The sequence below is a fragment of the Nicrophorus vespilloides genome, unplaced genomic scaffold (assembly GCF_001412225.1).
Source record: "Nicrophorus vespilloides isolate i.1.1-1 unplaced genomic scaffold, Nicve_v1.0, whole genome shotgun sequence".
Lineage (NCBI taxonomy): Eukaryota > Metazoa > Arthropoda > Insecta > Coleoptera > Silphidae > Nicrophorus > Nicrophorus vespilloides.
Window position 1 is genome coordinate 25,312 of NW_017097444.1, and position 20,147 is coordinate 45,458.

The following is a 20,147-nucleotide window of genomic DNA, read 5'->3' on the forward strand; positions in this document are numbered from 1 at the left end:
GGATGGGCGACGATGAAGCACGAGGCGGAATCAATTCTCGGAGGAGTCTTGGAACCGGAGACATTCGTTGTCGAGATGCTGATGATCAAAGAAAAATGAGACATCATCACAAGATACGTAGCAGGGGTGCTCTATATCAAGGAAAAGTTGGAGAGAGAATGGGAAGAAATTAATAGTGGACACACATAGAAGCGAAGAACTTGCTCAGACAATTTGCATTGCAGAGAGATATCAAAACAACGGACCTGTATGCTAATGAAGAAAGGGACAACAAAAAATAAACAAAAGTCAATTTATCATAGTTTACTAAGAATTAATTATAATATTTGAACAATATTTTTTTATTACTTTTGACTAAATTTGTCATTTTAATATTATAAAAAAAACTTTGAATCATTAATTAATAAATAAACCGGTTACATTATAAAGTGTGAATAACAAAACAACTTCATTCAAGTATATCACAGGTTGTTTTTAATTGTTGTTGCTTTCATTTGTTATGTTAAAAAGTAAAAGAATACAAGAAAAATTTAATTTGCATAGCATAAACTTTATTGAAAATATATACAAATTCTTCAAGCTTGCATTTAATGCATCAAATATTGAAATATATTAGTTAGTTTTGTATTAAATATACTTGTGTTAAAGAGTTAAATTACGATATAATATAGTTAATGATAACTGAGAGATGAGAATACCGAACTTCAAATTGTGTAACATGAGTGCTATTTGTTGGTGCATTTACTACTTATAGTTTAAATTTTCTCCTAATATTGTAATATACAAGTAAGTTTTGTATTAATTATATTTGTATTGAAGAGTTAAATTGCAATATAATATAGTTAATGATAACTGAGAGATGAGAATACCGAACTTCAAATTATGTAACATGAGCGTCATCTGTTGGTGCATTTATTATCAATTTTTTAAATTTTGTCCTCGTGCATTTAATGCACCTAATTTTGTAATATACAAGTAAGTTTTGTATTAATTATACTTGTATTGAAGAGTTAAATTACATTACAAAATAATTAATGATAACTGAGAGATGAGAATACCGAACTTTAAATTGTGTAACATGAGCGTCATCTGTTGGTGCATTTACTATCTATATTTTAAATTTTCTTTCAGTGTCCCTTTAAATTTGTCCCTATAAATCCAATAGGAATTACATGTGAATTAATTATCTTAAATCTTAATCAAATTCTAATTACTGATTACTTGTAATTAGAATTATTGATTAGAAACTATTTCCAACTGTAGATGACTCTTTGAACTTGGTTTTTGACTGTTCCCTGACATTTAAGATTTAAGTCAAATCATAGAACGTTCGCGAATTTGAATGTAGTTGAGATTTCGATCCAAGTGGAAAAGTGTATTGAAAATCATTGGAAATGTATCTGTCCGCGTCGGCGGTGAGGAAAGCCCTGCCTGGCCGTAGTTTTCACAATCTCAACCATCGCTTGAAAAGTGTCTGCGGAAACTTAACCTCACATTCTAGAAACTTGCACAACAACTCTGCTGTGTGTTTACAAATAGGCAACGCGAGAGGTGCACAGCTGAGCGCATCCTGTAGGAGAGCTCTTTGGGAAGGTAATCTGAACAGATCAGCTATTGCCGGATGCAGATTCTTCAACACGAAGAGTCCAGATGATCACGATGATGACCCACACATTCCTCCACCACCTGTTGAGAACAACTACGGAACACAATTGCCAGCCCCCGTGGCTGTCCCAGAAGTGTGGCCCCATTTGCCAGTCATTGCCATCAGCAGAAACATAGTCTTCCCCAGATTCATCAAACTGATAGAAGTATGTGTTAATTGCTTTAGCAAATATGTGTATTAAATTATCTAATTTCTTTCAGATATCAAATCCAGTTTTAATAGAGTTGATCAGAAGGAAAGTGAAATTGAATCAACCGTACTGTGGGATATTCTTAAAAAAGAACGAGGAAGCAGAAGCTGAAGTCATGAAGGGTGTTGAAGATGTCTATCCAGTTGGAGTGTTTGCCCAGATCCATGAGATGCAGGATTTGGGTGACAAACTGAGACTTGTTGTCATGGCCCATAGGAGGATCAAAATCACTGGACAGATCTTGGATAATCCCAATGAGGAGATTCCTAAAGGTATTTGATGATCTTTATATTTTTCACTTGCATTCTTTATTTCTATATTCGCCTGTAGAAATGAAACTCACCTTTCCTCTTTTTAAAACAACTATGAACGTTGTTGTAGACGACGAAGACAAAAGGAAGCGTAAACCGCGCGCCTTGAGGAATAAACGTGACGCTAAAGTTGCTGAAGAAGCTAAAGCGAAGGCAGAAACGACGCCGAAAGTGGAACCGTTGCTTATGGTCGAGGTGGAGAATATCATCCACAATAAGTTCAGGCAGACGGAAGAGGTCAAAGCGTTGACGCAGGAAGTCATCAAAACAATCAGGGATATAATTAGTCTTAATCCGTTGTACAGGGACAGTTTGCAACAGATGATGCATCAAGGACAAAGGGTTGTTGATAATCCGGTTTACTTGAGCGATTTGGGCGCTGCGTTAACAGCGGCTGAGTCCAAGGAATTGCAAGAGGTCTTAGAGGAAGTCGATGTACGTATTCGTTTTACATAAAGAAAGCAATAAGTCTAAATAAATGCGGTGCCAAATTTTAGATACCAAAACGATTGATGTTGTCACTGTCGCTACTTAAAAAAGAGTATGAGCTGTCGAAGCTGCAGCAGAAGATCGGAAAAGAGGTAGAGGAAAAAGTAAAGCAACATCACAGAAAATACATTCTCATGGAACAATTGAAAGTGAGTTTTTAATCATCTCATTGTTATTTGAAATTTAATCGTTATTTGTTGCGGTAGGTGATTAAAAAGGAGCTGGGATTGGAGAAGGAGGATAAAGATGCGATTGGTGAAAAGTTCAAAGAAAGGATTAAGGATAAGGTTTTGCCGCAAGCCGTCTCCACCGTGATCGACGAGGAATTGGGAAAATTGAACTTCTTGGAAAGTCACAGCTCTGAATTTAAGTGAGTGCTTTTCCGAAATGTGAAGGAACATAATTAATACTGATGAATTTCAGTGTGACGAGGAATTACCTGGATTGGTTAACGTCCTTGCCGTGGGGAATTCAAAGCGAGGAGAATCTTAATTTACAGACGGCTTCGGAAATTTTGGACGAAGACCATTACGGTATGGAGGATATCAAGAGGAGGATTTTGGAGTTCATCGCTGTCAGTCAGTTGAAGGGTTCGACGCAAGGTAAAATCTTGTGCTTCCATGGACCACCCGGAGTTGGAAAAACTAGTATTGGTAAATAGATTTAATAAGATTTATTATATTGTCGGTATTATGAATTTTAAAAATTGCAGCTAGATCTATCGCTAGGGCTTTGAATCGGGAATACTTTAGGTTTTCTGTTGGCGGAATGACCGATGTGGCTGAAATTAAAGGTCATAGGAGGACGTACGTTGGCGCGATGCCCGGAAAAGTTATCCAATGTTTGAAGAAAACACGCACCGAAAATCCTTTAGTCTTAATCGATGAAGTCGATAAAATTGGAAAGTATGATTGAATTAGGTTTACAGTGTCGTGGGAATTTAATAAAATATTTCTTCAGAGGTTTCCAAGGTGATCCAAGTTCTGCACTGCTGGAATTATTGGACCCGGAACAGAATTCGAACTTTTTGGATCATTATTTGGATGTGCCGGTGGATTTATCAAAGGTTTTGTTCATTTGCACCGCGAACGTAGTTGATACTATCCCGGAACCGCTCAGGGATCGCATGGAAATGATCGATATGTCCGGTTACGTCGCGGAAGAGAAGCTCGCTATATCCAAGCAGTATTTGATTCCGCAAGCGATGAAGGACAGCGGATTGAAGGAGGAAAATATTAAAATCGAGGACGAATCGTTGAACGTCCTGATCAAGAACTATTGTCGCGAATCGGGCGTGAGAAATCTGCAGAAGCACATCGAGAAGGTTGTGAGAAAGGTGGCGTACAAAGTGGTGAAGGAGGACGCGACGTACGTGGATGTAAATGGTAGCAATCTGCAAGATTTCGTGGGGAAACCGGTTTTCACCCACGATAGGATGTACGCTGTAACACCTCCTGGAGTGGTGATGGGTTTGGCTTGGACGGCGATGGGTGGTTCCACGCTCTTCATCGAAACTACAACGAGAAGACCTGTGGGGGAGAAGGACACAGAAGGTAGCTTAGAATTGACAGGTCACCTGGGAGATGTAATGAAGGAATCGGCGAGGATAGCTCTGACTGTTTCGAGGAATTTCATGAACAGGATAGAAGGCTCAAACAAATTTTTAAACACCAGGTAGGTTTTATTCTTGATAAAATAGTCTTCAATTGTAACATGTTAATATAATAATTATGTATATTTTTTTATTGTTGTTAGTCATTTGCATTTACACGTTCCTGAAGGAGCGACGCCGAAGGACGGGCCCAGCGCCGGATGCACCATAGTCACAGCTCTAATTTCGTTGGCGAAAAACATGCCCATCAGGCAGGACGTCGCGATGACCGGGGAAATATCGCTGATGGGCAAGGTTCTGCCCGTGGGTGGTATCAAAGAAAAAACGATCGCGGCGAAACGATCAGGAGTTAAATGCATCATCCTTCCCGAGGAGAACAAGAAGGATTACACCGATCTGCCCGGATTCATAACTGAAGGTCTCGAGGTGCACTTCGTCAGCACTTACGACGAAATTTACAAAATAGCATTCGAGACGAAATAGTATAGATTTTCTTGTTGTTGTTGTTATTGAGACATCATAAGATCAGAAAACGGAGAGACAGGTGTTAATTGAACTATTGTAAAGATTTGCCCTTACTGTTGTACAATAGTGTCGTTCGCGCTGACCGAGAAAGGATGATTTAGAGTGTGTAATGTAATATGTATAAAAAAAAAGAAGGAATATCTTATTTTCTTATTTCTTTTTTTAATTATTTACTTATATAATAATAAACAATCTGAACGGAAATGTTTTCACTACACTCGTTCTACATTCAGATTTCGAATTTTTCTACCGTTCTTGTAAATAAAATATAATTGTTTATATAATCGTTACGCATCAGACTTACTTAATCAAATCAAACTAATAGATCCTCGTATTCCCTTGCATATTCAAAAAATATATAATATATAAATGTATTATGTATTTATAGCGTGTGTGTGTGGTATAAATGATCATGATAATCATTTTCTTAAATATATAAAAAAAAAATAATAAACAAAACAATAATTATCCGATAATAATAATAATAAAATCGATGAAAACTCGCTTAATTTAGCCCTGGAGGGAAACGAACTGGTGGAAAACTTCTAGTACGTGCGGGTCCAGATCCTGCGTGAACAGCAGCGTCTCTAATGTCGGGCTGTATTTTTGAACTTGTTCATGATGCTAAAACAAAAAATACAAATTACTAAAACTAGAACAAAACTAATTGATAGTATGATTTAGGTAATTTAAGTAGTTAACTTACCGCTAAAAAGACTTGTTGCAATCTGCCAATAGTCCATCTATACCAGTGCGTATTGTAATCACGTCCATCAGTGTCGCACCTAACAAGATGCTCGGATAAAATCATGATGAACCTTTGGAAGATGATAAGGAACAGATTCTTCTGATCTCCTTGCGCCGCCTCGAGCTTCTCCTCCATCCTTTCTACCATCTCCTCGGTGGGCTTCTCCGCATCCTCCGGCTTCTTCTTGTCCTCATCTTCCTCCTCGTCCTCGCTTTCACTCGACTCGGCCCTGGCCAATTTCTCCCTAGCCTCGGCCAGCTCTCCTCCCAATTTGATGATATGCTTGTTCATCTTCTTTATAGTCAAATGTAAAATCTCCCAAATGTAGTTCTTCGTGAACTCCTGGCACATCTCCTTGGCGAAGATCCAGTTGGCAACAGCCGAACACTTCACGATCTGCGTCTTCAGCATCTTATCGATCAACACGATCATCATCTGCTGATGATTGTACCACAGCTCGAACATATTGCGCAATATACATATCTGAGCTTCCTCGCAATCGGCGAGAATCTGCACACGAGCAAATAAATTAAATAAAATACGTGACAAACTTAATTAATACGTGGAATTAAAAGACGACCTTACCTTGAAAACGTAATGGAATTTCGAAATTGCAGAGAAACTGTGTGAGAAACTCTTCGAGCCCAAATTGAGCAGCGTCTGCACGAAGACGTCGATCTTCAACGGATTGAAGCGGCTTTCCGATGCAGGGTCATCATCTGGTCGAGGATTGGGTAGGTCCTTGAGGACGTTCAGAACTTCCTCAGGAGTGCACTTCTGCCTAAAAGATACGACCAGCTGATGAGCCGCAGCGGTACCGGGGAGAGCAGCTACAATAACAACAAAAAAAAAACAAATTAATAAACGCTCATATGCAAAACCGTTTTCTATTAGAAACTAATTCATCGAAAATACTAAAAACAAAGTGTGCAAGAAAATTTAATTAATTAGTTCCAATTTAAATAATAACACCATTGCTCAATGAATCCACACGACATGCGAAATGCAGAGAAAATTGTTTGGAGGTGCTGTTCACAATTAATTCTTTCTCGTTCTTCACTCAGATGGTATCTTTCTATTGACCGCCCTTGCGAGTATTTTGCAAACATCCTGAGATAATTTACACTTGAATCCGAAGCGCCCGATTCACATCGGGAATCCATAAAAGAGAGGCCTTTTATTCTTTTAATTCAATTAATTAAACGTTGACCTCACTGAAGAAACACAATCCATCAGGACGAAGGATTTACGTAACGCAATTAATTGACAAGGAAACGGCAAGAGTACCTGTGAAAAACCTGAAGAGAAATGCAATCAAACCGCAATCGCGGATTAGTTATTAAACCACTTGCAGATATTTTTACGAAACGCCTAATTGCCGCATTGTTTAGCAGAAGTCCGAGCAGTTGCGTAACGATTGTACGCGAAGATCGACTGCTCCTTAATTATCGAAGAAGAAATGCGCGCTTTTCTTCTCTTCCCGGAAATCCAGTGGCCAGAAATGGAACAAAGGACGGACCGTGTAAAAAGTGCAGCAGCGAAGAACCACTAATTGGTCAAGATAATAATAAGAAATGTGTGCATTTCGCTGGCCGCAAAAGCGTGACTGGAAGAGTTTGTCAACCTCTCATTTTTTTTTTCTATTGCGTAACGAAATTTTCCTTTCAAGCGCACGATTTAACATTACGCAAACGACTTTGACAATTAATGTTATTAATTTGCGTTTGCTCGCAAATGCGAAGAAGACAGGCGAGAAAAAGAAAGAAAGAAAATGCAGCAATTAAGACGAGTCGTCATTTGCATGAAGACAATTGTTCTCAAGATGTGCACGTGAAATGTAAAGGCCTCTGACATTGAATTTAGCCGCGAAATCTGTGTTAATGTCCGTGGAGAATATTGGGCAACAACAGTCTTGAAGAAGGTGCGCAGAAGAAGACGTGCGCTTCCGGTTTTCTCGCTGGATGTTGCATTATTATTTGTTATGAAATTCATTACGTTTTTTTTTTCACGTTAGAAATGTGTTGTTTTTGGGGGGGCGACAGTCAGAAAAGAGAGACATTTATAATAGGAAAATAATGGAAGAATCGTGTGTGGCAATGGAAGAAGATAATCTTTACGGGAGGAAAATCGACTGCGTGCTTTCACGGTTAGCGGACTCTCGAAATATCAATTAGGAGAGACTCCTTATGTTAATTCCAATAGAAACTTGGCTTTGCTTTATTAAATTTGCATTGCATTCAACATAATTTTCACTGCGGGATCGCGCTCGACTGAATAATGTAATAAATTCCAACGATTTTACAACTTCAACCTCAGAACAAGAACAAATAACACAATCTAATGCTTTCTTGAAGACTAAATGGGTCACAACCTTAACTAACTATTTATAATACAAGATATCCATCATCAAAGTTAATTAATCTCAAAAGATATTTGATTCAGTCAAGTACGTTTCTTAATAAATTCTATTTGCATTCGATAAAGCTTGAAGACTGGAACTTTCGTTATTTAATAAGTAAAATACTTATGTAATCTCTTACAGAAAAACAATACATTTTAATAAATCTCATTTTTGGTAATTGAATGATTCAAAAGTTAAAAAAAAAACATAAATTTATGAAATGACACAAAGAGGCTAGTGAACCAAGTCCTTCCAATGTACAACATTATATAACAAGAAACAGTTAGTAAAAACATTTACTTGATATTACTATAAATTATAAATATTTGTGGAAACTTAATATTTTGAAATTTAATTCCATGCTGATCCAATTATTAAGAAGAATTACATAAGAGTTCACACATTGAATACAATTGGATCAGAAAGATTATATAATAGTGTTTTGGTATAAAATATACTAAATCTAAGATCTGATTACTGTATGAAACATAACTAGATACGATAATTTGAATCTTGTAGGATGATGTGGAAATTGTGGAAAGAACTTTCCACCAGTTTTTCTTTTGTGGATAACTACCAGTAAACAGTTTAGCGAATCTCCTCGCTTTCTTGTACATATTATCATCACGCAATAACTCTCATCAAAAGGCGATATACCCGTATGAACAGAGGAATTGCACACAACAAACATACGCACAAAGAGCTACAGACAAAGCGAGCAATTATGTCGAAAGCGCGATTACCACCGGAGCAGGCGGAGCTCAGACCATAACTTTCGGTGGGGGTGGCCTCTTCTTGGGCCAAATCCAAGCAGAAGACACACACAACACATCAAACCGAGATCAAGTGCACTCGAAACCACAAGATGTTAAGCACAAGTCTAATCTCCATAGTGAGTACAAACACATTATATTCAATCTCACACCTTTCATATTTGTTGCTTAATTCGTAAATTTCGGCGCGCAACAAAATTTGATTATTGTATAATATAATAAGCGCGTTTCTCAATCAAATTTCAGATACTCTTGGAAGTAATTAAGTTCGCGCCAATATCGTCAATAACATTCAAGGATTCGTCATATCCTCAGGAGTTTCGCAGACATTCAGCGCCGCCTCCTACGGATTGGGAGCCTGGATTAAGGGAGGCCGCCCACCAGGCTTTCTTGAGGGAAAGATATAACATTCCGAATCTTCGAGATGTTATGCTACACGCTCCAATTGTTGGAGAATCAAATAAGGCGTCGCCCTTCGGAGATATCGCTATTTTGGCCAGAGGGCAGATATTTTCATCGGCGTCGGGATTTAAGTTCGTGCAGGACCCTTATCAGAACGACTGCGTGGATTGCCATCGGAGAAGCTTGTGCACGGATGATGCGGATTGTGATTTTTATCAAGGTAGTGAAACCTTGGAGGCCTTGTGGACGGTGAAGAGGATAAGGCACAGGGATTCGGATTACGGGCATCGGTACGAGCTGGAATACACCATCTCTCCGATCCGCGCGGAAGACAGAATTGGGTATGTAACAAGAGGCGGAAGCTTCGACTACTCTCGACCTGGCCACGTTTTTGTGGTAAAAACTAATACTGCACAAACGAGTGATCATTTGAAATGGTACAAACACGCTACGACGCATAATTACTTTGGGACGACGCAGAGTTCTCGCTACAACCGTGTGAAAGGTGATAGGTTAAATCATCCGGTTACACCGAACAGGTTCTATCTACCATACAGAAACCCTTATTATGAGAAAACGCCAAGTACGACGCCATCGGATGAGGACGAGATCGAGTTGTTCAAAAATTTGGTGCAAAGCCTTTCTCAGCAGACAAGCACAAGTCAATTTAAACCAACCAAATTCCCTCACAGATTCGGTCCTCCCACAAAATATCCTCCAACTACCGTTGGTACAAATTTCTTGAAGCCAACACAAAATACCATCCCTTATTCGCCAACCGTCCCTTACGATTCCAAGTTCTCATCCACGCGATTTCCGTATCCCAATACTGGTAACATCAAATTCCCAACGAAACCGACGACCACTCACAAGACTACGTACTTCATTCCTCAAGAGGAAATTCCAATTAAACCACACACCACAACTCCAAAAACTACCTACTTTATCCCAACTGAAGAAATTCCAATCAAAGTCACTAATCCAGCTACAACCAATCCATATCCGCATTCCTTCAAACCAACAAAACCTAATCCAGTGACTTATCATACAACCATAACCAAAACTACCAGCAATAGACCTGTTGTACATTACACCACTGATGTATACACAATTCCAAATGGACCTTATACAACTCAACCATATTTCACCACAAATCCTTCCACTAAACCCATTCAATCTACCACTGGTTACCATAAACCAACAATATTCTCAACACAATCAACAAATATACCTTCATCCGTATCATCCAAAACACCACAAATAACATTCCCATCAAATGAACCTTCAACAACACCATCAAAAGTACATTCAACAACATCAACAAAAATACATCCAACATATTCAACTCAATCGACAAATGTGCCTTCAACGTTGTTCTCGCCGCAATCATCAAAGATACCTTCAACAACTTTCTCGACAAATGTGCCTTCAACAATATATTCACCGAAAATACCATCAACAATATTTTCAACTCAATCTACGAATGTACCTGAAACATCTAAAATTCCAACGACCATATTTTCAACGCAAGTGCCGTCAACAATATTTTCAACTCAATCAACGAAAACTCCTTCAACAACATTAATTCGACCAGAAACCACAATCACGACATACCCAACTCAAACGAGTTTTCCGACTTCACCGGAGAAAACCACCAGTTCCGTATATTTTGGCCAAGAAACTGAAAGCGGTTATCAACCAACAACTTCAATTACAAAAGCAACGTTTGAACCAACAACGATTTATTACACAAAACCGAATCAAGAAAGTTTTAACAAGGAGTCTACTATCTCGAACACCAAAGAAACTGAATTTACGCCATCCGATTTTTATACCAAAACCACACCGTCTACTAATTATTATACCAAAGAGACAAGTTTGATACCAACAAATACTGTTTACTACACCAAAGAAATTACGCCAACAACAGTTTACTATACCAAAGAAACGACTAAACCTGGAATATTTTATGAGAAAGAATCAACTGTCGAGAAAAATACTCAGCAATCTTATCAACCAACTTACACCACAGAAACTGGTAAACCGGTACCTACTTTCTACATTGATCCAACACATCCAGGTTATCCAAGAACTACTCCAACCACTCCTTTCACGGATTCTTATCAAATACATACCGTGCAAGCACCACCTCCAACCAAACCTCAGTTCGTACCAAGTCCAGAAGATGTCCATTATTCAGAACCATACCCAACCCATCAAAGTTCCATACCACCAACGTCTTTGACAACCTTAAAATTACCTATCACCACAGATCGATACTTTCCGGAAACAACGCCTCATTACATTACGATACCAGCAAAACCACCAAAGGTAAATTCGCCGTTCCAGGAAACTGAAGAAGACATTGATATATTCCCAGAAGATAAAAATCAACTGCCAAAACCACCACCACAAATATCCACTCCAAGTTCGACTAAACCAGAGGAAAACACTGAAGATTTTTTGATATCATTCGAAAACTACACTCCGCAAAGTAACAAACCAAACGATAATGCAGAACTATTTCCTACAACCATTCCAGTATCGACGAAAGCAACTACTAAAAAACCGAAAATCAATACTCAGCACATCGATGATATATTTAATGCGAATACCACAAAACCATCGACTTTGGATAGTTTGGATTCTTTCGAAAGGCTGTTCGCACCTCAACCCACTCAACCTCTGACCACTACACAACCGACGAAGAGGATAACCAACGAATTCGAAGATTTCTTTGTGACAAAACAGAAACGTTCGAAGCCTAGCAGAAGTACAACGGAGCCGACTGTTAAAATCATTTATTCCGATTTTTATGTAGCCTCGACAGCAAATCCGACAACAAATTTAGATGGATTTACAACCACTCAATCTACGATACAGACTTCTCCAGCAACAAGCCAAAGTGTAGCTACTTCGATTTCTTACGAAGTCCATAACAAAACGAAGCAACATCAAGTCAAATACAGGAGAGCCAAAGTCATCAAAGTGAAAAATGTTAAGGACGATGATTTCGTCGTATATAAAGCGGAAATGGAAAAAGAAAAACAAGAAGATATAAACAAATCGTTCGATGATTTGGCCTTGTCTTTGGTGAATCACGCTAGAAGCATAGATTATCTACAAAGCAACGCTAAAACACCCAAACAACGCAGAAAAACGGTCAGCCGAACAAGAAGACTTAGAAAGAAAATAGAAACTTGAAAAACATTCCATAATTACTATTGTAAATATAAATATTTTTATATATATATATAAATAAATGTATATATCGTTTTATCGTATCGAAATTGAATAAAGTTTATAAGAAAAAGTTTGTGTAACTTACCGGCTCCTTCCTTGGCATATTTATATTCCGCTTCAGCTTTCTCAGGTATATAACACGAGAAATTCGCTGGAAGAATCTCCTTGATTCTCTGGTGATAAGACAACCTGGAAATGTAGTGTAATTAAATCGGTATACAAATCATAAGTATTTAATATTTACCTCATGCATCTTAACATTGTTTCTTTGATGAATTTAGGCTTTGGGTGTTCACTGTCTAAGCTCAAGCAGCTTTCCCAATCCTCCCAAGACCATCTGAATTGGAAGTTGCTCAAATGGTACGAGAACCAAATCACCAGACGATCGAAGCAAGACACGTTCATGGAATCGATACGCATGAAAAGAATTTCTGTAGCTTGTGCCAAAACTTGAGGCATAGTCGACGGCTGCAGTTTGCAGAGCTCAATAAGCATAGCTCCGTACGCAATATCCAAAAATCTCGGTGAGGGCATGTTGAACAGTTCAGCAAAGATCACTTCAACAATGCAATATTCCAACGGAATCTTCAATTTGTACGGGAAATTCAACAGATGAGCGGCGCAATCCTTGCGCTCCAAATGATACAGTTCAATGATCGAATGCAAATGCTCCTCAATTAAAAATCTCTCGATCGAATGGGTTCCAGGAAGGATCGGACCTTCTGGACAATCTGTGTAGTCGAACATCCTGAACACCACCCAGGGCATGGGGTATTTGTTGGAATCTTGATGCGGTGGTGGTATAATTTTCGGTAAGTTATGCTGTAAAGCCTCGCACAGTGTCGAATCGAAAGCAAGATACGGACGAGGAATATGTTTCTCCGCCCAATTATCAGATCTCAGTTTTCGGATTTGCGACCAGAGGCAGTCCAAGTATTCCTCCTGGGGATGTGGAGTGTCACTAGCCCATACTCTGAGAGCGTTATGATGCTTCTTGCTACGCTTATTTAAGAAAATCTCAATCGATACCAATAAATGCTCCAAAGCGGCTTCTTTCTTCTCGTACAACTCCCGTCCGACCCAAGGTAAAGTACTGAGGATAGCAAAGATGTACCAATCTCTTCTCACCTAAAACAAACCATGAAATTCTAATCTTCCATGCATTAAGATCGAAACGTACCTGTGGGACATTATCTTCATTAGCTGTATCAATCATATTGTCCAATAGCTGGAGCAGAGATGAAGCCGACAACACGTGACAATTCACCAAGTCAGCCAAGAATCTTAACGCGTATCTAGCCGCGTTCCATTTGCACGCTTTCAGCGAATCTTTGAAAGTCTTCACCATATACTCGACGAATTCACCGCCGAAATTGTAGTTCTTAGCATTTAACAATCCCACCAGTGTAGTGTAAATAGTGCATTTTTCGGGCATGCGGATGGCGCAATCAGTTAAAATACGTAAAATCTTCAAACGGAAAGTGCCCAAATCTGCTTCCAACACACTAGCCAAACCCTCTAAATTCGATTCAAGAGACGAAGTACTTTTCTCGCCTACACGAAGAATCAACGATTCCAAACGATCCTCAATCTCTTGATTTTCAGAAACCCTACGACGTTTCTTCTGAAGTCTGTCTGTAAATTGATAAAAATATATATTATAGCAGAAGAAAACACTTTTTCATGTAAAGCAAATAACTAAAAATTAATCATCTTTCTGAAAAATTACTAATTGTTATTAAGAAAATATTTATAACTTTTGAGAATCGAATTTCATTAGAAATTAATGAGCAATTATATTGTTGTTTTTCACAGAACGTTGGAGAAACAACTTTTCTCATTTTTAATCGTTCAATAAATAATATGCGAGTGCACATCCCATTGAATAAATTGCAATTAATCGAATGTGGAATGAGCTAAAGTGGAACTGTAATTTAATGCATGCAGTTGATAATTTTAAATTGACTTTATTTAAATTGAGTATCTCTCTCACAGTAATGATATGATATACTTTTAAGGTTATGTTATGTTTTTTTAGGGCAAACATAGGTGAATTTAAGGGTTAAACACTATTTGTAACATACCGTATCCATCCTCCTCCTCGTGGGCCCTTCTTCTGCTCATCTTGCACTAAACTTTAACCTTTGTTTAATCAAATATTCAACTAATACTTTCGTATCACTACTGGTCACAACACACCAACAATGAAGAAGTACTGCAATCAACTGTCAAAACCGTGAGAAAATGTTTGAGTTTATAATAGAGTTTCAGCGCTGCAAACATGAAAAAAAATTAAAATAAACATGTTTTCATAGTTATTTTAACAATAAATATATAAAATATCAAAGTAATTTATAAATTATGTAAGCGGGATGAATTGTAGCTGTTACATAATGTCTGTTAAATGATAATGAACTCTAAGAAGTTTTAAATTTTCAATGTTGGCAAATGTACTGAACAATTGTTGAAAAATAGCATAACACACTTGATATAAAACTGCGAAAAAAAAAGGAAGAATCAAAGCCTGGGGCTCGAAGGATATTTTTAAACAGCAAAACTTGTTTGTAAATATATTTTTTTTACTTGTTTACATTTTATTAACAATTATTCTTTTTTTTTAGAGATATTAATTAAATTATTAATAATGTCCTGTTCATATGCAGATGGATTATCACCTTATGATGATAAGGGGGTTCTGGGAGCCCCAGAGGTGAATATTTTCTAATCCCTTTGTATTGTTATAACATGCCATGCGTATATTGTAGAAATTTGATGATGCTGAGAAATTGGACACAAAATGCAACCTTTTGGCGAAACAGATCAGTGAAGCAAGGCATGTTGTCTTTCACACTGGAGCTGGCATCAGTACAACTGCCGGAATACCAGATTTCAGGTTAATTATAGTAAAAAAAAATTGTTGATTGAATCGTATAGAATGTGTACTTGTAGAGGTCCAAATGGAGTTTGGACTTTGGAGAAGAAAGGTTTAAAACCAAATGTTAATATTTCATTCAATGATGCTGTGCCAACTAAGACCCACATGGCTTTGAAACAATTAGTTGATTTGGGAATGGTGAAATACATTGTAAGCCAGAATATTGATGGCTTGCATTTGCGTTCTGGATTGAAACGCGAATTTCTATCAGAATTACATGGGAATATGTTCATAGAGCAATGTGATACTTGTGAAAAGTATTTAGGTTTTGGGATTAACAATTTGATGCTTAATGTTTAAGTTTTAGGCAGTTTATTAGACACAGTGCAACGACTAGTGTTGGACAGAAGCTTTTGGACAAGAATTGCCCTAGGGTGAAGTTAACTGGAAGGGCTTGTAGAGGGAAAATTCGCGATACTGTTTTGGATTGGGAGGCAAATCTACCGGATTTAGATTTGAAGCTATCAGAGTTGCATTCTAGGTAAATCTTGATTGAATGTGATAAGAAACGTATTTTATTTGCTTGTTAATAGTGTGGCTGATCTGAATATTTGCTTGGGGACTACATTGCAAATTGTGCCCAGCGGTAATTTACCGCTGAACACGTTAAAGTACGGAGGAAGAATGGTTATAGTCAACCTCCAAGCGACAAAACACGTATTGATCCATCTACACTTTAATTCGTTATCAGAATACAATAGTCTAGTTTGTAGGATAAAAAAGCAGATATGATCATAAACGCGTACGTGGACGACGTCATGGTTAAGGTGATGAAGAAATTGGGCTTGGAAATACCCGAGTACACTCCGGAGATGGATCCGTCGAAGACGGAGGGTTTGCACGACGGGAGCAAGCTGATCGAGTGGACGATCTTCAAGGACGACTTGAACAGCGCGAAGAAGCTGCACGAGATCCACTGCAAGAATTTCAAGAAGAGGAAACTGGAGATGAAGGATATCAAGAAGAAAATCAAAAAGGAAGAGGTGGAGGAGTAGAGTTTTTGAACATTTTACACGCATTCATAAATATATATATATAATATGTTGATAACACGAAAATCTTAGTGGTATCATGTCACAGAGGTAGTGAATTAATAATAACGATCAATCACAAAATTCAACAAACACTGGATCGATGATGTTGACCAGAACTATAAGCAAGACCAGGCAGCAGAAATGTGCGTGCTCCAATCTGATGGGAACGTATCGGATTGTCGTTATTTACGTTGTGCTGATTGCATCAGTCATGATTTTCTGCGCCTGGATGGGGAACAGGGCCGAAAGGAAGACCGTGTACAGAGCAACTGGCCCATTCTAACTGGTTTCGAAAATGTATCTAATCTCTTTGTACACTGTTTTAATATAATAAATGGTATTTCATAAAAATTATTATGCGGTTTTTATTTCAAGAAGCATTTTTTTTAAATAACTATTTTGACACAAATTGGCAAACCATTTCATCGACAAAGATGATAATTCTGAACGAGCATTCAAGTTTCAACGCGAGCTTCAGAATTGCATTTCTGGATATCAGGAATTGTACAAAAGTAATAGCAAAACCATCGCAAAGTTTAATCACTGATTATATTGACAAAGGGAAAAAATCAACATGCGAAGTTGAGAGTAATTTTACTTGTGAAGAATCATTATCTTCAGGACATAGATCTGATGTGCTGACTATCTCTTCTAGTGATGAAAGTGATTTCGAACCAGTTCGCAAATTATGCCGAACACTCATATAACTCATATAATTCTAAAGAAAAAAATGTGAAGAAAGATTAACTTCTGTATTTTTTTTTTGTAAAATTTTTCATTATAAATTTAGAAGGAATATGTTAAGATCATATTTTTCTGAAATTTAATAAACTTGTGTATGATTGTTAACGTTTTTTATAAAATTATGAATAAACATTTCAGAAAGAATATAGTAAGACTAATTATTTTTCTGAAATTTAATAAACCCTTTTTTATGCGATTTTCGGTATATTGTAACTCATTGATTTAGTTTTATGCGGTTTTACAAAAATTATGGAACGTATCCTTTATTTTCATACGTGTGTCTAGTCCTTTATTGTGCGATTTATTTTTATGCGTTTTCCTGTGGAACGTATCTACCGCATAAAGAGAACCAAGTGTATATAGTAATAATGTCAATTCATTTAATATTGAAGAAATTCTTTATTTTTATGCAATTGTAATCTATTATCAAGGTCGTGGTAAGTATGTAATAATTGTCGTTGTTTGAGTTTGCAAATGGTGCCAATTTTCATAATCCAAGGATTATCCGCAACACACCTTGCTTGACTTTAGGAAGCGGTGACCCAATGAACTTTATTTTGTAAAATTTTTCAGTATAAATTTAGAACGAATATGTTAAGATTATATTTTTCTGAAATTTAATAAACTTGTCTATGATTGTTAACGTTTTTATAAAATTATGAATAAACATTTCAGAAAGAATAGAGTAAGACTAATTATTTTTCTGAAATTTAATAAACCCTTTTTTATGCGATTTTCGGTATATTGTAACTCGTTGATTTAGTTTTATGCGGTTTTACAAAAATTATGGAAATTATCCTTTATTTTTATACGTGTGTCTAGTCCTTTTTTGTGCGATTTTTTTTTATGCGTTTTCATGTGGAACGTATCTACCGCATAAAAAGAGAACCAAGTGTATATAGTAATAATTCATTTAATATTGAAGAAATTCTTAATTCTTATTCAATTGTAATCTATTATCAAGGTCGTGGTAAGTATGTAATAATTGTCGTTGTTTGAGTTTGCAAATGGTGCCGATATTCATAACCCAAGGATTATCCGCAACACACGTTGCTTGATCCTAAAGTCGGTGACCCAATGAACTTTAGCCGGTATTAGGAGCAAATGTATTTCAAATTCGTGTAGCTATGGTCGCCTGTATCACGAAAATCTGATACGAAAGGACGTTGGTTCAATTCCCAAAAACCAACAAAAATTCGAAACAAGTAGAAATTGTATTATATTATTTAGATATAAAACAGATTTATTGAATTAATTTATTACTATTGCACTATTGAAGAATTTAAAAGTGAAAATTAATGCTTTATAAGTTGTATGTTTAAGAGAAATTTTCCAAAGTCTTCATGGAATGGAATTTTGTAATTGAATGTTATTTGTTCGTTTTAATAATAAATAAAATTATTATATTATAACTAATATTGTTTTGAATTATATTGTAAATAGTAAGGGAATAATAAGAAATTTGAATTGGAACGGAATTCTTTGGTACTAATTGTAGGTTGGTAGTGGCTGTTGTTTAGTTGGCTAGGTGCGCAGGGAATTTGAGTTCTTTTCAAGCCAGTTTTAATGGCCGCAGATTCTCTCTGCTAAGTCTCTGAAAAAATCTTCTTTTCCAGCGATAATCCGCTGAGTATTTCACGTGCAGGCAACGTAAATAAATAAAGTTAACCATGGGTGATAAGGTACGTGCAATATTTAATACGAGAACTCTTTCTAAAAAATATAAATAAACATTTTTTCGGAGATGGAGCTCAAATGTTTACTTCATGTGGGTGATTTTATGTTAACGCTTCCTTTCTTCGTTCCAGGTTGATACAGAAATCAAGAAGAAGAGGACTTTCCGTAAGTTCACCTTCCGTGGAGTCGATCTGGATCAACTCCTTGATATGCCAAAGTGAGTAAACTGTCGCAAGTAAACAATTGGTTAGGTTATGTTTCGATACGGTACCGTGTCCGTATTGTGATGAGACGACCTGTTCATGTTGATTGCGATGCTAAGTCCCAATTGTTTTCCTTTTTAGTGAGCAGCTCATGGAATTGATGCACGCTCGTGCCAGGAGGCGTTTCCGTCGTGGACTTAAGCGCAAGCCGATGGCCCTCGTCAAGAAACTGCGTAAAGCCAAGAAGGAGGCTCCACCAAATGAGAAGCCTGAGGTCGTCAAGACCCATCTCCGTAACATGATCATTGTCCCAGAAATGGTCGGCTCCATCGTCGGTGTTTACAACGGAAAGGCTTTCACCCTGGTTGAAATCAAGCCAGAGATGATTGGACATTACTTGGGAGAATTCTCCCTCACCTACAAACCAGTTAAGCACGGTAGACCTGGTATTGGTGCCACCCACAGCTCCCGTTTCATCCCGCTCAAGTAAATTCGATGTTTTTATATTCTAATTAAGTAATAAAATTTATTTGAAGGGAGCATACTTGTTCAATTTTTCATTACATTCTTACCACAATGCTACATTTTAAAAACTTCCTTTCCTTAGAATAATCTGCTTGTTTACATTGTACAATTCGTTGTTACTTTGTATATTCAGAACATGCACTTGAGATCAGTTCTGATTTCATGAAAATAAATATAAGAATGCATTCATACATAGTTTTCGTATTTCTGCTGTTACAATATCACCTAAAAATGTTTTCTAATTTTCCTGGGATCAACATTAAGTTAATGATTGATAAATTTTGAATAATAATTTGCCACAAATATATAGAAACATAATTTAAGTTATAGAATTCGGTGGCAATCGCAAACCCGACACCGAAATCCCGACAGTGTCTTTTATTATTTACAATAACATTTTTATGGTAGTCGGGATTTTAATACAGCCGGATTTGTAAAATATTTTTCATCGTGATGTTCGTGAATCTAACCACTGGAACCGGGGTAAATTACCCAAAATGGGGTAAAAATGATTTTTCATTTTGGGTAAATAGGGAAATTTTTCTAATTTCATCTTACCAAACTCAGAGAGCGGTTCTCTGACTACTTTTCAGATCTTGATGTACAAACTGTGAATTGGGTTGTAGATCCTTTTAAATGTGAAATTACTAACATACCAGAAAAACCTCC

At 37.1% G+C, this 20,147-nt stretch overlaps 4 protein-coding genes across 6 annotated transcripts; 3 read left to right on the forward strand and 1 right to left on the reverse strand.

Moving 5' to 3' along the window:
- Positions 1 to 1,273: 1,273 nt before the first annotated feature.
- Positions 1,274 to 5,264, forward strand: LOC108560099 (lon protease homolog, mitochondrial). 2 transcript variants are annotated; one of them, XM_017917542.1, is made up of 9 exons: positions 1,274 to 1,811; positions 1,867 to 2,128; positions 2,187 to 2,602; positions 2,665 to 2,805; positions 2,863 to 3,026; positions 3,080 to 3,309; positions 3,369 to 3,561; positions 3,617 to 4,330; positions 4,412 to 5,264. In XM_017917542.1, the coding sequence occupies exons 1-9, from the start codon at positions 1,395 to 1,397 to the stop codon at positions 4,749 to 4,751; spliced, it is 2,877 nt and encodes a 958-aa protein (XP_017773031.1). In that variant the 5' UTR covers positions 1,274 to 1,394; the 3' UTR covers positions 4,752 to 5,264. The 2 variants fall into 2 exon arrangements, with proteins under 2 accessions (XP_017773031.1, XP_017773032.1); XM_017917543.1 differs by having other exon boundaries at positions 2,238 to 2,602.
- A 24-nt stretch (positions 5,265 to 5,288) lies between these two features.
- Positions 5,289 to 14,591, reverse strand: LOC108560101 (nuclear cap-binding protein subunit 1). The gene is made up of 7 exons (XM_017917546.1): positions 14,445 to 14,591; positions 13,541 to 13,995; positions 12,605 to 13,488; positions 12,446 to 12,549; positions 6,127 to 6,371; positions 5,500 to 6,051; positions 5,289 to 5,417 (listed from the first exon to the last, which is right to left on the reverse strand). The coding sequence occupies exons 1-7, from the start codon at positions 14,482 to 14,484 to the stop codon at positions 5,304 to 5,306; spliced, it is 2,394 nt and encodes a 797-aa protein (XP_017773035.1). The 5' UTR covers positions 14,485 to 14,591; the 3' UTR covers positions 5,289 to 5,303.
- Positions 14,592 to 14,824: 233 nt separating this feature from the next.
- Positions 14,825 to 16,651, forward strand: LOC108560095 (NAD-dependent protein deacetylase Sirt6). 2 transcript variants are annotated; one of them, XM_017917535.1, is made up of 7 exons: positions 14,825 to 14,924; positions 14,982 to 15,070; positions 15,126 to 15,253; positions 15,310 to 15,552; positions 15,603 to 15,776; positions 15,829 to 15,952; positions 16,009 to 16,651. In XM_017917535.1, exons 2-7 carry the CDS (start codon positions 15,005 to 15,007, stop codon positions 16,288 to 16,290), a joined length of 1,017 nt encoding a protein of 338 aa, XP_017773024.1. In that variant the 5' UTR covers positions 14,825 to 14,924; positions 14,982 to 15,004; the 3' UTR covers positions 16,291 to 16,651. The 2 variants fall into 2 exon arrangements, with proteins under 2 accessions (XP_017773024.1, XP_017773025.1); XM_017917536.1 differs by having other exon boundaries at positions 14,825 to 14,920.
- Positions 16,652 to 18,615: 1,964 nt separating this feature from the next.
- On the forward strand, positions 18,616 to 19,497 carry LOC108560096 (40S ribosomal protein S15). Its single transcript, XM_017917537.1, has 3 exons — positions 18,616 to 18,755; positions 18,882 to 18,967; positions 19,095 to 19,497. The coding sequence occupies exons 1-3, from the start codon at positions 18,744 to 18,746 to the stop codon at positions 19,441 to 19,443; spliced, it is 447 nt and encodes a 148-aa protein (XP_017773026.1). The 5' UTR covers positions 18,616 to 18,743; the 3' UTR covers positions 19,444 to 19,497.
- Positions 19,498 to 20,147: the final 650 nt, after the last annotated feature.